The following is a 15,587-nucleotide window of genomic DNA, read 5'->3' as shown; positions in this document are numbered from 1 at the left end:
ATTATTCGAATAATATATTATTCGAATAATATATTATTCATATAATACTGAAATACTAAATAGACAAGAATTGTCTCTCTTTGTGGACAGCCAACTTGCTTTAACATGCCCATATCTCTAGGTGATTTCTAATTGCAAGCACTGATTTTGTGTATTTTTAGCTTTCAGCTATGAACTTTGTCCTTTCGTGTTTCACTGAATCTGGGACATATTCTCCATAGACATCTCAAACTATGTCCACATTTTTCCCTGCACAATGGGTATGAATATTGGTTTGGTACTTGCAATACAGTGATAAAATGTTTAATATCCTTGACTGTCCTGCTAATAAGTCTGATAGAAGAGTACAGCTTGGGAGCAGGAGCCGTAATAACCATGAGATAATCAATCTTCTGAGTGACTTTAAAATAATACTGAGCTGTGGAATCTTTTCCCTGAAAACTGCTTTTCTAGCTTTTGCATATAAGAATAAATCTGCAGCCTGTGGATTTTCATTTAAAAATTGTTGATCAGTTTTGCTTTAAAAGTTGGTTGTAAAATTTAACACAACCCTGAACTCCTTACAAAATGGACAGAATGATGAATGTCCTGAACTTGGATGGAAGGTATCCTCATTGAAGATATTTAGATCAGATGTGATTGAATATTACTTGATGCGGAAGGGTCTAATGGCTTCATTGTTCCTGTGAAGTACCACACTCCACCTTCTGCTTTGTGAATTGGATTTTTAGTTGAAGAAATTGGAAAGCTAGATAGAAGAAAAATCAGTTTATACAGATCTGCAGAATCATTTGCTTTTAAAACGCAATTTAAAATGTTACTGTTTCTAATAATGTAAAAGCTAACCATTTTATATTGTCTATGGCAATAGTTTTTGGTGCAAAATGATGTAACTAAAGAATCATTCTATTTTAATGCATTGCCAAGTCCATTAAAAAGCCGCAGTTCAAATAGGATTACTGATACTATTTTCATATAATTTCAATTATCAATATGTGAAGTAAAATTCCAGGAAACCAGATGGTTTATGTGAATATTGATCTTCCTTGTATATTACCATATCAGAGAATGTGTTTGTATTTAAAAATACATTAACATGTTTCTTTTAAGTATGCTGAACACATTTACATTTTAATAAATAATGACCATTAAGTTGTGTTCATGCATTAGTGGGAATCTATTGTGGATAATTCAGTCTCTTGTCTTCCTTATGGTTTTGAAGCATTTGTCTGGTTTAAAAATGCCTGTGAATTCTCTTTGATTTGCATGACAGCCTTCCTTTGAGGTAAGGTTTGTAAATTGTTCAAGTTTAACACCCACAGTTATTACAAATCCTCTTCAAGTGCTTTGTGTGGAGCATATTTTAAGCATGTTCAACTTCCTGAATGATTACTGGCAAAACACCTTTTGAGATTAGCACATGGAACTTTTGTTTTTAAAGTTTACGTATAGTAGTCCTTGTCTCATGTACTTTCAATCACAAGCAAATGTTTGATGTTGGTCCCAGAGGGGACAAACTACTTTAATGTTAGTTCTAGCTTAGCAGAGAATTCTTTACTTTTTAGTTCTAACTTAGCAGAGAATTCTTTCCTGCTATAAAACCTTTAAAAATCTGGTATTGCAATAGGAATAGAGTTATTCTTCTCAATTAGTTTCACCTTTGGAGCATGGCTGGCCTTTACTTCAATTCCATTTGCCTGCCATCATTTGCAGTTTCAATAGATGTGGGATTGTCTCCCTATTAAGGAACGAGTTCCTGATTTCTACTGCAAATGTATAGAAAACCATTGATTCTGATTTGTCTACTGAATACCCTGGCTCTTATTTTATGATCATGGTTTAATTTCTTCCACCAGAGAAAATAATACCTTTGCATATATATTTATTGAATCCCAAATGCAGTACCTAATGGATTTGAAATCTGCAAATAAAGCCCAGTCTTATTTAAACAAATTCAAAAGTAAAATTCCAAGCAATGTAGTTTTAAGTTGTGGAAGTCAACTAGTGTGTCTAATCTGCAGAATCTGGGAACAAACCCATCTGCAGTACGTGATGTCATGTTTGGTTCAGAACCAGAACTGAGGGGGAGGAATACTGGATGGTTTGTTCAGTCATAGGAGAAAATTTTGGGATTGGAATGAGTTTGCTGTAAAGGATGGTGAAAGGAGAAAGAAAGGACCTAGTTGAGATGGAGGATGCAAATCCAGAGAAACTAATGCTATCCACTGAGGATAATGCACTCATAATGGATGGGGTGATGATCTACCATAAAGATGGCAAGAATGTGAATCTGATGGTGGGAGGAGGGGTTGAGGGGGGAAGTAAGATGAGTAGGAAAGGGGAATTGACCGTAAAACATAGGAGCAAAAGTGGGCAATTTGGTCCACTCTGCCACCCCTCTCAACCCCATTCTCTTGCCCTCTCCCTATAACCTTTGCCCTTACTAAAAGAACCTATTAATCTCTGCTTTAAATGTATTCGATGAATTGACCCCTCAGCCATCTATGGCAATGAAGTCCACAGATTAACCATCATCTGGTTAAAAGAAAAAAAATTCTCCTTATCTCTGATCTAAAGGAACATCCTTTTTTTCTGAAGCTATGCCCTGTGGTTCTAGACTCCCCCACAAGAGGAAACATTCTCTCCACATCCACTCTATCTAGGCCTTTCAGTATTCAATGGGTTTTAATGAAATATCTCCTTATACTTATAAACTCCAGCAACCAAACTCACCTCATATGTTAATCCTTTCATTCCTGGAATCATTTCCATGAACCTCCTGGATCTTCTCCAATGTTAGCGCAATCTTTCTTGGATAAGGGGCCCAAAACTGCTCACAGTACTCCAAGTGCAGTTTGACCTATGCCTTAAAGCCTCAGCATTATTTTCTAATACCCCTGAAATGAATGCTAACATTGTATTTGTTTTCCTTACCACCAATTCAACTAGCAAATTAACCTTTAGATAATCCTGCACAAGGGTTTCTAAGTCCCTTTTGCACCTCTTATTTCAGAATTCTCTCCCCAATTAGAAAATAGTCTGTGCTATTCCTTCTGCCAAAGTGCATGACCATGCACTTCCTGACACTCTGTTCCATCTGCTACTACTTTGTCCATTCTCCTAATCTGTCCAAGTCCTCCTTCAGACTTCCTGCATACACAACATTACCAGCCCCTCCACCTATCTTTGTATTGTCCATAAACTTAGCCACAAACCCATCAATTCTGTCATCCAGATCATTGACATGTAAAGTAAAATGAAGCGGTCCTAACACCGACCCCTGTGGGACATCACTACTTGCTGGCAGGCCCCCTCCTGCTGGACAGTCAGTCTTCTATCCATGTTCATATCTTTACAGTAATACCATGGGATCTTTTCTCTTATTAGCAGCCCCATGTGGCACCTTGTCAAAGGCTTTCTGAAAATCCAAGTAAGCAATATTCACTGACTCTCCTTTGTCTATCCTGCCTGTTATTTCCTCCAAGAATTCCAATAGATTTGTCAGGCAAGATTTCCCCTTGAGGAAAGCATTTTGACTTTGGGCTATTTTATCATGTGCCTCCAGGTACTTTAAAACCTCATCCTTAATATGGGGCTTCAGCATCTTATCAACCACTAACTGGACTCTAATTTCCTCTTTTTTGTGTCCCTGCCCTATAGAGTGGAATGGCATCTGCAATTTTCTAGTCCTCTGGAACCATTCCAGAATCTAGTATTTCTTGAAAGGTCATTACTAATGCCTTCACAGTCTCTTTAGCTACCTCTTTCAGAACCCTGAGGTGCAGTCCATCTGGTCCAGATGACTTACCTACTTTTCAGCTTCCCAAGCACCTTCTCCCTTGTAATAGCAACTACGCTCACTTTTGCCCATGACACACTCGAATTTCTGGCATACTACTGGTGTCTTCTACAGTGAAGACTGATGCAAAATACTTAAGTTCACCTGCATTTTCTTTGTCCCCCATCACTACCTCTCCAGCATTTTCTGGAGGTCTCCCCTTTCCACTCTCCCCTCTTTGGATATCTGAAAGTACTTTTGGTATCTTCTTACATTATTGACCAGCCTAACTTCATATTTAATCTCCTCTCTTGCTGCTTTTTTTTTACTTGCCTTCTGTTGGTTTTTGAAAGCTTCCTTTACAACATGTCCTCTTTTGTTTTAATTCTGTCTTTGGCTTCCCTTGTCAGCCACAGTTGTCTCATCCTCCCTTTAGAATACTTCTCTTTTGGGATGCATCTATTCTACGCCTTCTGAATTGCTCCCAGAAACTCCAGCTATTGCTGTTCTGATGTCATTCCTGCTAGTGTCCCCTTCTAGTCAACTTTGGCTAGCTCCTCTCGTGCCTCTGTAATTCTCTTTACTGTATTAAAATACTGATACATCTGATTTTAGCTTCTCCCACATAGAATTCACCCTGCAGTCTATGATATTATGATCATTGTCTCCTAAGGGTTCCTTTACCTTAAACTCCCTAATCACATCTGGTTCATTACACGGCACCCAATCCAGAATCATCTTTTCTTTAGATGGTTCAACCACAATCTGCTCTAAAAAGCCATCTTGTAGGCATTCTACACATTCGTCCTCTTGTAATCCAGCAGCAGCCTGATTTTCCTCAATTTACCTGCATATTGAAATCCCCATCACTAGCATAACATTGCCCTTTCTACGTGTCTTTTCTACCTGCTTTTGTAATTTGTACTCCACATCCTGGCTACTGCTTGGAGACCTGAATGTAACTCCCATTGGGATATTTTTATTCTTGCAGTTTCCTAACTCTACCACAAGAATTCTACATCTTCCAATCTTGTGTCATCTCTTTCTAAGGATTTGATTTCATTTGTTACTAACTGTCACCTCTGCCTACTTTTTGATGCAGTGGGTACCTTTGGATGTTAAGCTTAAAAATATCTTCTTTCAGCCGCAACTCAGTGGTGCCCACAATGTCATTTCTAATTGTGCTATAAGATCATCTATCTTATTCCTTATACTTTGTGCATTCAAATATACCTTCATCACCCTTTTCAATTTTGCCCGAAAATTTACCTGTCTTTTTTTGCCTCAGTACACACCGCATTTACTTGTATACCAACTGTTTTAAAAGAAGTTGGTTGGTGGAGAGTGTGGAGATGAGAGGCATTATTACTGCAACAAAATCTAGATTGATATTTTTGAACATTTTTGCAGCAAAAACATAAATTCCTTAACTTCTCTTAAAATCATTAATTTCCGATTAATAAGGAGAATATTGCAAAAATCCACATTCTCTTAGGAAAACAAGTTAATTACTGGTAAGATAAGGATATTCGATCTTTTAACAGCACATCTGGGTACTGCAGACATTTCTGTCAGTTGACAATGAATAGTGACGGGTCCGTAACTACGACAGACACCAGCTAATGCAATGTGTTATCTACACTTTTTAGTTATTTTCGGATTAAGCAGCTGCAATTGCAGTGCACATAAAATAATCTGCTTAATTATTTGAAGCCCAAAAATACTAATTTTGTTTCGAAAACCACCTTGCATGAGGTGCTCTTTACTGTTTGCACAGCATTCCTGGGAGATCTTCAGGCTATTTCAAACTTCTACTGAAAGCAATGATTTGTTAATACTTAGTTATAACTGAAATTGTCCATGAAATGTGCACTGTCTTGATTCCTTATTATAATCCATTCTTTACCTGATAGTTGGGTGAGCTTCCGTTGAATTTTGTTTCACTTTAAGACTGCTTAAGCCCTTTTGTATTAAAGGAAACAAATAGCTTTAGAATAATTCCAATGCTGTGTTTTCACTTTCAGGTGTTTGAAAGGTAAATCCGTCAGTTCACAGAATATTAAACGAATATCAGACACAGTTTCTGATCGCCTGCGGATCCCATGGTTGTTGGGCACCGGTGCCAAGAAGATTGATGTCACAATTTTGCCACCTCTTGTGTTCCTCCCGATCTTCCTTCATATTGCAGCCCTTCACTTCTTCTTGGCACTCGTCATTCTGACATCCTTGCCAATATTGGTGCTCTGGTACTATTATGTCACTCACCAGAAGAAGGGGCACACACTGTTTTTTCTAAGTCTTGGTCTCTTTTCCCTGGGTTACATGTACTATTTGTTTCTGACTGAGGTTATGCCTAGAGGAAACATAAGCTCTGTGCACTTGATTGCGATCACCAGTGGTTTGGTCCTGACACTAACAAGTTTAGCACAGACCAAGAAGGACCCAGGCTACCTCAGAACAGATCATGGAAGTGTTCCAATCAAAAAGGTTCAGAGAAATGACATTTCATTGCACAATGTGAATGGTACAAGCCAAATTCAGCCTGTAGGCCGGGACACGTCCTCAAAGATGAATCCTTCTGTTCCTAATGGCAAGTTGCAAATGGATCAAACTGAATTCAAAAAGGACTGGTGCACAGTGTGCAAGATTTTAAAACCACCTCGTTCAGGACACTGCCGAATATGTGCATCCTGTGTTCAAAGACTGGACCATCACTGTGTTTGGTAGGTGCAATGCTGATTTAGATAGAGCTTTAAGTTCATTTTGGCCTGCCGTATATTGAAAGGTATGTGGAATAACTACAGGCAAGTTGACCTCTGTTGCAAGTGAGAGAGTGTTTTTAAAGTGTGGTAGGAATAGTGGGTTGGAGTAAGGAAAAGCCAAGGAATAAATTACAAGAATCACCAGATTTAATGTTGTAAGCGATTCTGTGTAATTATCTGTTTCTGCAATGAATCAGAATCAGGTTTATTATCACCGGCATGTGATGTGAAATGTGTTAACTTAGCAGCAGCAGTTCAATACAATACATAATCTAGCAGAGAAAAAAATAAAATAAAAATAATAAACAAGTAAATCAATTATGTATATTGAATAGATTTAAAAAAATATACAAAAACAGAAATACTGTATTTTTTTTTTAAAAGTGAGGTAGTGTCCAAAGGTTCAATGTCCGTTTAGGAATTGGATGGCAGAGGGGAAGAAGCTGTTCCTGAATCGTTGAGTGTGAGCCTTCAGGCTTCTGTATCTCCTACCTGATGGTAACAGTGAGCTGGTACCCAAGATGGAGCTGACTAGATTTACAACCTTCTGCAGCTTCTTTCGGTTCTGTGCAGTAGCCCCTCCATACCAGACAGTGATGCAGCCTGTCAGAATGCTCTCCATGATACAACTATAGAAGTTTTTGAGTGTATTTGTTGACATGCCAAATCTCTTCAGACTCCTAATAAAGTATAGCCGCTGTCTTGCCGCCTTTATAATTACATCGATATGTTGCGACCAGGTTAGATCCTCAGAGATCTTGACACCCAGGAACTTGAAGCTGCTCACTCTCTCCACTTCTGATCCCTCTGACGATTGGTATGTGTTCCTTTGTCTTACCCTTCCTGAAGTCCACAATCAGTTCTTTCATCTTACTGACGTTGAGTGCCAGGTTGTTGCTGCAGCACCATTCCACTAGTTGCCATATCTCACTCCTGTACGCCCTCTTGTCACCGCCTGAGATTCTACCAACAGTGGTTGTCTTGTCAGCATATTTATAGATGGTATTTGAGTTATGCCTAGCCATACAGTCACATGTATATGAGGGTAGAGCAGTGGGCTAAGCACACACCCCTGAGGTGTGCCAGTGTTGATTGTCAGCAAGGAGGAGGTGTTATCACCAATCTGCACAGGCATTTTATTTATCTTATTTGTGATTTTTTTTCAGCTAAACAGCCTGCAGAAGGGTTAAACTATTCTTACTACTAAGAGGACAAACTTTGGAAGTTTATTTTGCTTCACTCTCTCACACACGACGTCTTAGGGTAAAGGTTGACAAGGCTGTTTATATTCCACACTATTGACCACCATTTGAATGAACTATGTTGCAAAGTGAAGCCTTGAGAGGGAATTTGAGAACGGTGTCAGCCTTTCTTGTGCTGATATCATCTAATGAAATGGTGTAGCTCTTGTGAAGTCTGGAATTCTTGCTTAACCTGAAAGTTCAAATGGACACTATTGAGCTGAAAAGCAGATAATTAGCTCTCATTTACAAACATTGTGAACTGGATACGTGTGTGAGGAGTTAATGAAGGTAGTCTGGCCTGGTGTGTTTTTGCTGTGATTTTTTTTTCCTTTTTTTCAGCAGCATTTTCAGTTAATCCCTGTTTCTTTGTAGCAAGCATTTGTCATTTATAGTTTGGGAGAAATCAGTTCAGCTTGGAATGCATGAAGTTTTACTCAAAACCATTTTATTTATTTATCTTGTTCTGTTTCCAGGATTAACAGTTGTGTAGGTCAAGGCAATCACCGTGCATTTATTCTGACCCTGTTTCTTTTCCTCCTCACCTCTCTGTATGGAATTAGTCTGACACTGACCACTATATGCAGGGGACAAAGCATTTTCACAGCTCTATTCTATTGTCCTGGAGTCTACAAAGAACATAGGTAAGAAAAAGGATAATCACTTCTATGGTTTTCTTGAATTAACAGAGCTCATTTGGATAAAAACTAAATTCATAAATAGAATGGAATGTGTAAACTATCCTACATAATTTTATTTCACAAATTGGGTTCATATGTTGGAGGGATTTCAACGCACTTGATTTTATTCTTAAGAACCCATTGTTTTCCAAGTAACAGCAGTTAGTTTCGGTTTAACGTTATTGGATCCCCTAACCCATCCTCAATACTAGTCAGCGTTTTCCAGCTATTAATGATTTTTCAAGCTAATCACCTTCTGTGTGAAGATAAACGCAAACAACACATGCCCTTACACTTCCTCCCTTACCACCATTCAGGGCCCCAAACAGTCCTTTCAGGTGAGGCAACACTTCACCTGTGAGTCGACTGGGGTGATGTACTGCGTCCGGTGCTCCCGATGTGGCCTTTTACATATTGGCGAGACCCGACGCAGACTGGGAGACCGCTTTGCTGAACATCTACGCTCTGTCCACCAGAGAAAGCAGGATCTCCCAGTGGCCACACATTTTAATTCCAAATCCCATTCCCATTCTGACATGTCTATCCACGGCCTCCTCTACTGTAAAGATGAAGCCACACTCAGGTTGGAGGAACAACACCTTATATTCCGTCTGGGTAGCCTCCAACCTGATGGCATGAACATCGACTTCTCTAACTTCCGCTAGGCCCCACCTCCCCCTCGTACCCCATCTGTTACTTATTTTTATGCACACATTCTTTCTCTCACTCTCCTTTTTCTCCCTCTGTCCCTCTGAATATACCTCTTGCCCATCCTCTGGGTCCCCCCCCCCTTGTCTTTCTTCCCAGACCTCCTGCCCCATGATCCTCTCGTATCCCCTTTTGCCAATCACCTGTCCAGCTCTTGGCTCCATCCCTCCCCCTCCTGTCTTCTCCTATCATTTTGGATCTCCCCCTTCCCCTCCAACTTTTAAATCCCTTACTCGCTCTTCCTTCAGTTAGTCCTGACGAAGGGTCTCGGCCTGAAACGTCGACTGTACCTCTTCCTGGAGATGCTGCCTGGCCTGCTGCATTCACCAGCAACTTTTATGTGTGTTTCTGTGTGAAGAAATACTTCCTGGCTTCCATCTAAAATTTTCATGTGGCTTTGAACCCATATTGTCTTTGTGTTGTTAAAATGCAACAAAAAGAACTATCCATATTTTATCCTATTTAATATTTCGTACTTTTCTATAAAGTTTAATTTGACAGGTTTTCCTCGAAGCTCCTTTGTTTAAAAATTTAAATTCAAGGCTCCCACTGTTATCTGAGGTTTGTAGCCCATCTGAACACGGTAACAAGAGGTCAGCCCTAATGTTACTTAGTCTTGTCAATCAGTTGAGATACAAAGACCAGAAGTATATGCAAAACAATAATAATTTCACCAAACCACGTGCAGCCTCTCAGTGTGGCTTCTTGGGTAGGGAAGAATATCTCTGGCTTATTTATTGCCTTGCATTGTGTAGATGAGGAGAATGTGCCACTACTCTTTCACCTTCAGCTGGCTTGCTGAGAGCTTTATAACCTCACATGGAATCCATCTGCTTTTTGAGTTTTGGGTCCAATCTCCACTATTCTGTCATCAGCCACAATAAAGTTCATTTCATCCTAGTCAGTCCTGTCAAGATTGCTTAGACAAAATTTAGCTGACTCCCTTTTATTTCCAGTCCAGTCTAATTTGCTTAATTTTAATGACCATTTTCACAGCATTTCTTAGAAATATGTGTAAATATCATCATAAGAAAATACCTGAAATGAGTTATTTTAAATCCAAAAGATACTGATTGTGTGTTAATAACGGCACAGATCTTCCAATCCGAAGCTATATTTTCTGTGGTAAAGAAATGGGACTTGTGTATCTCTATTAATCTTGAGCTGTCGTAGAGAGTGTTCACTGTTCAGTGAGCAGCAGAACAATAGAAATGAGAATAATCTTATGTTGACTGCTGGCCAGTACAAGTGACATCCAAGCTCAGCTAAGTCAACAGTGAATCTCCAGAACTACTGGCTGTAGGAGATGGTGGAAACAGAAAATATAGATTTATAGAAATGTAAATTGGATGGGCTTCATTACAAATTTGTACTTGGGATCATTTCAGGTAAGACTCAGTCCAGACTACATCTTTGCTCATTTTCTCTCCTTGTCTAGTTTGCTGTTGATTTTATTGTCATTGCTTCAGTAGTTGGAACCTATTATTTTAACAATAAAATACCAGAGGTTTTTGACTCATAATTGCTGTGTCCCTGGGTTAGGCAGGGAGAGGTTTTTCAATGTTCCTGGTCATAATTTAGTGATCCCCTAGCTGTCACTGCAGAGAGTCGAGAATGGGAGCAGCAGGATTGGACCCAATTGAAACTCTCAATGGTCAGTTAATGTGTGTAGACAACATTTCTGGAAATTGATGAACTGATGAATTACAGGTACCTGTGCAATTGTAATTCAATCAGAGTTGTAGAAGAGCAGTAAAAGCTGACAAAGGAGAAGGGAATAGCAATAAACAAAGAAATTTGTATTCTAAATATAGGCATTGCTTATAAGGCAAGCTCCTATTTTTAAACATCCTGCGTAATTGCATTGTTTAATATCAGGTCATTTGAACAGTTGTAGTTTTGGTTGTGTTAGTGATTTTATTTTGTACTGAACAAAACAGATATTGTCAGTGCTAAGAATAGGGCTTTTATCTATTTCATGTACCATTTTAAGCTCCTATCTCTTATCTCTGTCTAGATTGCTAAATGGTAGCAAATGGATTTATAATGTAGGTATATACCAGCAAAGAATTTAATTCTCAGTGTTATTGCAGGCTGAAGAGAGATTTGGAATGAGCATAACTGATATGGGCTGGGCTGGGCTGGGCTGGGGAAAGGAGATAAACTTTGGACTTGGCAGTGAATAACTACTGTTATCTTGTGTCCTGTTCTGTGCCTGTTGGAAATAATTTTAAAACATATTGAGGTAAAATTATAAACACGAGGAATTCTGAAGACGCTGGAAATTCAAGCAATACACATCAAAGTTGCTGGTGAATGCAGCAGGCCAGGCAGCATCTCTAGGAAGAGGTACAGTCGACGTTTCAGGCCGAGACCCTTCATCAGGACGGCCCAAAATGTCGACTGTACCTCTTCCTAGAGATGCTGCCTGGCCTGCTGCGTTCACCGGCAACTTTGATGTGTGTTGAGGTCAAATTATATTGTTTCAATATTGTGTGAGGGGAAAATAACCTTTCACATGTACTAAATCTCCCTCTTGTATGCTGATTTGTTACCGCCCTTGATTCAGCTATCAGTGCTGCTGTCAGCAAACTTAAATATGGCATTGGAACTGTGCTTAGCCACACAGTCGTAAGTGTAAAGTGAGTGGTGTGCCTGTGCTGATGGTGATTGTGGATGAACTGCTGTTGCCAATCTGAACTGACTGAGATCTACAAGTAAGGAAGTGGAGGATCCAGTTGCACAAGGAGGTATTGAGGCCCCAGCATACATTGATCAACACCAAGTCACAGCCGGCCTACTATTTTTCTTGTTCTTTAATTAATGCATCATCCATGCAAATGCTATTACCTCAACGTACTACCTGGGGTGACAACCCTTCTTGTGTCATCTTTTCAATTCTTCGCAACAATACAAATTCACGCCAGCCATTCTTTCACCTCTTAAAATATTCTCCAACTTGTGTTCCCAAACAAAAATATGCTGTATTTATTCTAATACGACAGTAGCCTTGGACATGATGTCTATCGGAAACCCACTCAACAGTAATAGCCACCACCATGCCTCCCAGTGCAGAGCAGATCTTTCTACTTTGATTAACTCTGCGAAAACTATTTTGGCCCTGCAGAGTCTTTACAAGGAAATGAGACGATTATGCACGAAGTTCCTGCAGAATGACCACAAGGTGAAGAAACTCAACTGGGTCCTTAAAAAGGCCGACAGAAAAACCAGGAAACCTAACAACGAGGGTTACCGCCTGTCTTTCCTACATTTCCATGGTTTCTGGAAGGATTGACAGGATCCTGAAGAAATACTGGATTAATACCATCCACAAACCCATAAGGAAGCTCAAATCACAGCTTATGTGGGTCAAAGATTACCTGGGACTCAGGACAGCTAGTGTTTACAAGATTCCCTGTGAATGCGGAGCAGCTTGTATTGGCCAGATGGGACGCACGGTGGAAACCTGCATCAAGGAGCACAGGAGGTGTATCCATTTGGTTTACCTGGAGAAAGGTAGCAGAACATTGCATTTGCAATGGCTGTAGGATTGACTTCGGCAAAAAACTACTGTGCTGCGCCAATGGCTTTTGGGACCACCTGATGAAGGAAGCAATTGAAATAAAACTAGAAAAAAAGAACTTAAACAAAAATGAAGGTCTCGCTCCAGTAAGAACTGGAATTCGATTGTTAACGAGATGGGACAGTGGAAACCTGATTGGGTGAGAACTAGCCAGTCAGGAGGGATGATGACGGGGGTATAAATACCACTGGACTAGATGTGCTCAGGCATCATCCCTGATGAAGCTGGCAGTTTCTCATCGAAACGTTGGTTAAAATTGATACCTTTACCCAACTGGAAGCCCGAGAAGAGTTTGTTCGTCAAATATGCTGGGAAAGCAATAGATCCTTTGTTCTTAAACTGAAAAAAATTAGCACAACAGTATTTGTGAATCTTAAGGTGTAATTTAAATTCCCAGTACTCTCCAAAATGAAATGAATGAGATGCACTTAATTTTTTTGACCTCCATGTACAAATGGAGCATATTTTTGTTTAGGAATGTATGTTGGAGAATATTTAAGAGGTGAAAGAATGGCTGGTGTGAATTTGGATTGTTGAGAGGAATTGAAAAGATGACATAAGAAGTGTTGTCACTCCAGGTAGTATTTTGAGGAATAGCATTTGCATGGATGATGTATTAATTAAAGAAGAAGATAAATACTAGGCAGGCTGCTACTCGGAGTTATCAGTGTATGCCAGGGCCTCAACTGCTTTGTTGTTAATAGCTTACAACATTTAACCAGGGTTTTCTTTTGAATGGATGGGAAATATTCTCAGTATTTAAAAATGTTCTTGTTTTTGAAATTCAGAAGTATTGGAGCGTTGTGCCTAGATTCTGGAATGTTTCTGTGTTTACAATAGCATCTTCAAGTTTCTCTGTTTGCCATGAGTATATTTATATATAATTTTTGTAATGCTGTGAATTCTGCTTTATCTTTCACAGTACTGCTCTGTCATTCACCTGTGTCTGGTATTGCACAATAGTCACTGCGGGAATGGGTTACCTTTTCCTCATCCAACTCATCAACATCAGTTACAACATCACTGAGCGAGAAACACGCTTTGCTTTGAGAGACAAAACTGGAGACAAATATCTCTGTGGGCTAATCATAAAAACTGATGAGTACAACCGAGGGCTCATTAACAACTGGAAAGAATTCCTTCAACTTCAGTCGAATCATCTAAAGCCAAGATTTGAAGATTTAGTGTAAATGTTTCTGTTATTTTAATTAAGTTGTTGAGTCATAGATAAACATTTATGACCCAATATGTGCCTGATACTTTATTTTTAAATCTACCTGAATGAAACAGTAGCCTTCGAAACAAATTAATTGTAAATGTGTCAAAAATAATGTCTCACACTGAAGATATTAGGACATTTTCCTTGGTGCATTGCAGTGGGGAGCTTGGTTTCAATGTGTAGGATATTGCTTATCCACAAATCCCTTTTTTTGTAACAATAAAATCACAGTCGATGTATCTTTTACTGCCCGTGTGTGTATGTATATAAAAACTATTTTCTTTTAACCAGAGTTTGTGATTTGTTTGGAAGAACTCATCAGGAAATTTCAGGAGTGCAAAAAGCATGTTGACTGTAGGACTCTAGGATGATGCATAATATAAGGAAAATTAATGCAAGTAATATGATTTAAGGATAATATTTGGGGATTAATAAAGTTCTTAGTGAAATTAAATAGGGATTTTGAAAATTTCTTCCCAGGGTGTGAATATGGCAGGCGAGGCAAGCATTTGTCACAAATCATTGCATACACTAAATTGTGGAGTAGGTTCGGAGTCGATCACATTGGTGGGCCTGGAATGCTGTGTAAAGAGGGGAATGATTTCTTCCTTTAAAGGCATTCGTGAACCAAATGGCTTTATGACAATCTAGCAGTTTTGTGATAGCCATAACTGTTAATTAATCACTTAAATTCTACAACCATGCAGGATTCTAATTTGTCTTTCTGGAGCAGTGGTCAGGAATCTATCAATTTATCTACAGCGCAATCCCTTTCTAAGTTGGGAATGGGTGTGATAAATTGATTTTGTCACTGCTTTGAATTTACCTGAGTTGAGCTTGTTGGTGGTTTTGATTTTGCAGAAATTGAGCTGCTCAGTGTGTGTAAAGCCTACCTCATTTTCAGAAGCTGTACAATACCTGTTAATTGAAGGTTGTTCACATGATGTTACTTTTGAAATTATGTATGATTTGTATTTAGAATCTGTGTTCTATGATTTCATTTTGTGGAATTAGTTAAATGACTGGAACACTATGTACTAAAAACTTGAAATAAAAATGGAACATTGGATGTGGTGGGCAAAGTTAAGGTAACATTGAGGTCATTGAGAGTTTGATGAAAGGCCATCAATCTGAAATATTAGCTGTGCGTCTCGTGATGCTCCCTGACCAGCTAAATGTTTCCAGCATTTTCTTTTGGGTGTAATACCATCAATACTGAATTTATATCAATATTTTCATAAGCACATGGGAAAATTTATTAATTTTTAAAGTCAAAGGAAAGAATAGCCATTGTTTGATGTTAAGTATTTTATAGCATTTTTATCATGTGTGTTTGTGTACATATTTTAAATCAGTTATTTTCACAAAACATGTTTAAAAAAAGTTTGAGGCTTAATACTGAGGCATACAGTAACACTATTACATTTCAGTTACATTAGTTACATTTTGGCTCTGGGAAAAAAATTATAACTTTCAAAAATAATTATAAATAGCTGAAGAACCACTTTGAAAAGGGATAGCACAATGAGTTTGTTCTGCATTTATGTTATATAAATAGTTTGATATTCCTAATGCAACTCTATGTATGTGGATGTAATCCAGTTGTAGTCGCTGAT

At 38.8% G+C, this 15,587-nt stretch overlaps 1 protein-coding gene across 6 annotated transcripts in view; it reads left to right on the top strand.

Annotated features, from left to right (window-relative positions):
* zdhhc23b (zinc finger DHHC-type palmitoyltransferase 23b) overlaps window positions 1-14,258 on the top strand; it is a 30,552-nt gene extending 16,294 nt beyond the window's left edge. For 4 of the 6 annotated variants that reach the window (XM_072260639.1, XM_072260637.1, XM_072260641.1 and 1 more), the window contains 3 exons: window positions 5,803-6,501; window positions 8,258-8,425; window positions 13,675-14,258. In XM_072260639.1, the coding sequence (XP_072116740.1) occupies window positions 5,803-6,501; window positions 8,258-8,425; window positions 13,675-13,942 (1,135 nt within the window). In that variant the 3' untranslated portion in view covers window positions 13,943-14,258. The remainder of the gene's footprint in view (window positions 1-5,802; window positions 6,502-8,257; window positions 8,426-13,674) is intronic. The other 2 variants (XM_072260642.1, XM_072260643.1) reach the window with 2 other exon arrangements.
* Window positions 14,259-15,587: the final 1,329 nt, after the last annotated feature.

Source organism: Mobula birostris, chromosome 6, assembly GCF_030028105.1.
Source record: "Mobula birostris isolate sMobBir1 chromosome 6, sMobBir1.hap1, whole genome shotgun sequence".
In the NCBI taxonomy this organism is placed as follows: Eukaryota; Metazoa; Chordata; class Chondrichthyes; order Myliobatiformes; family Myliobatidae; genus Mobula; species Mobula birostris.
The sequence above is the reverse complement of the archived record's forward strand: the minus strand, read 5'-3'. Positions and strand labels throughout refer to the sequence as shown.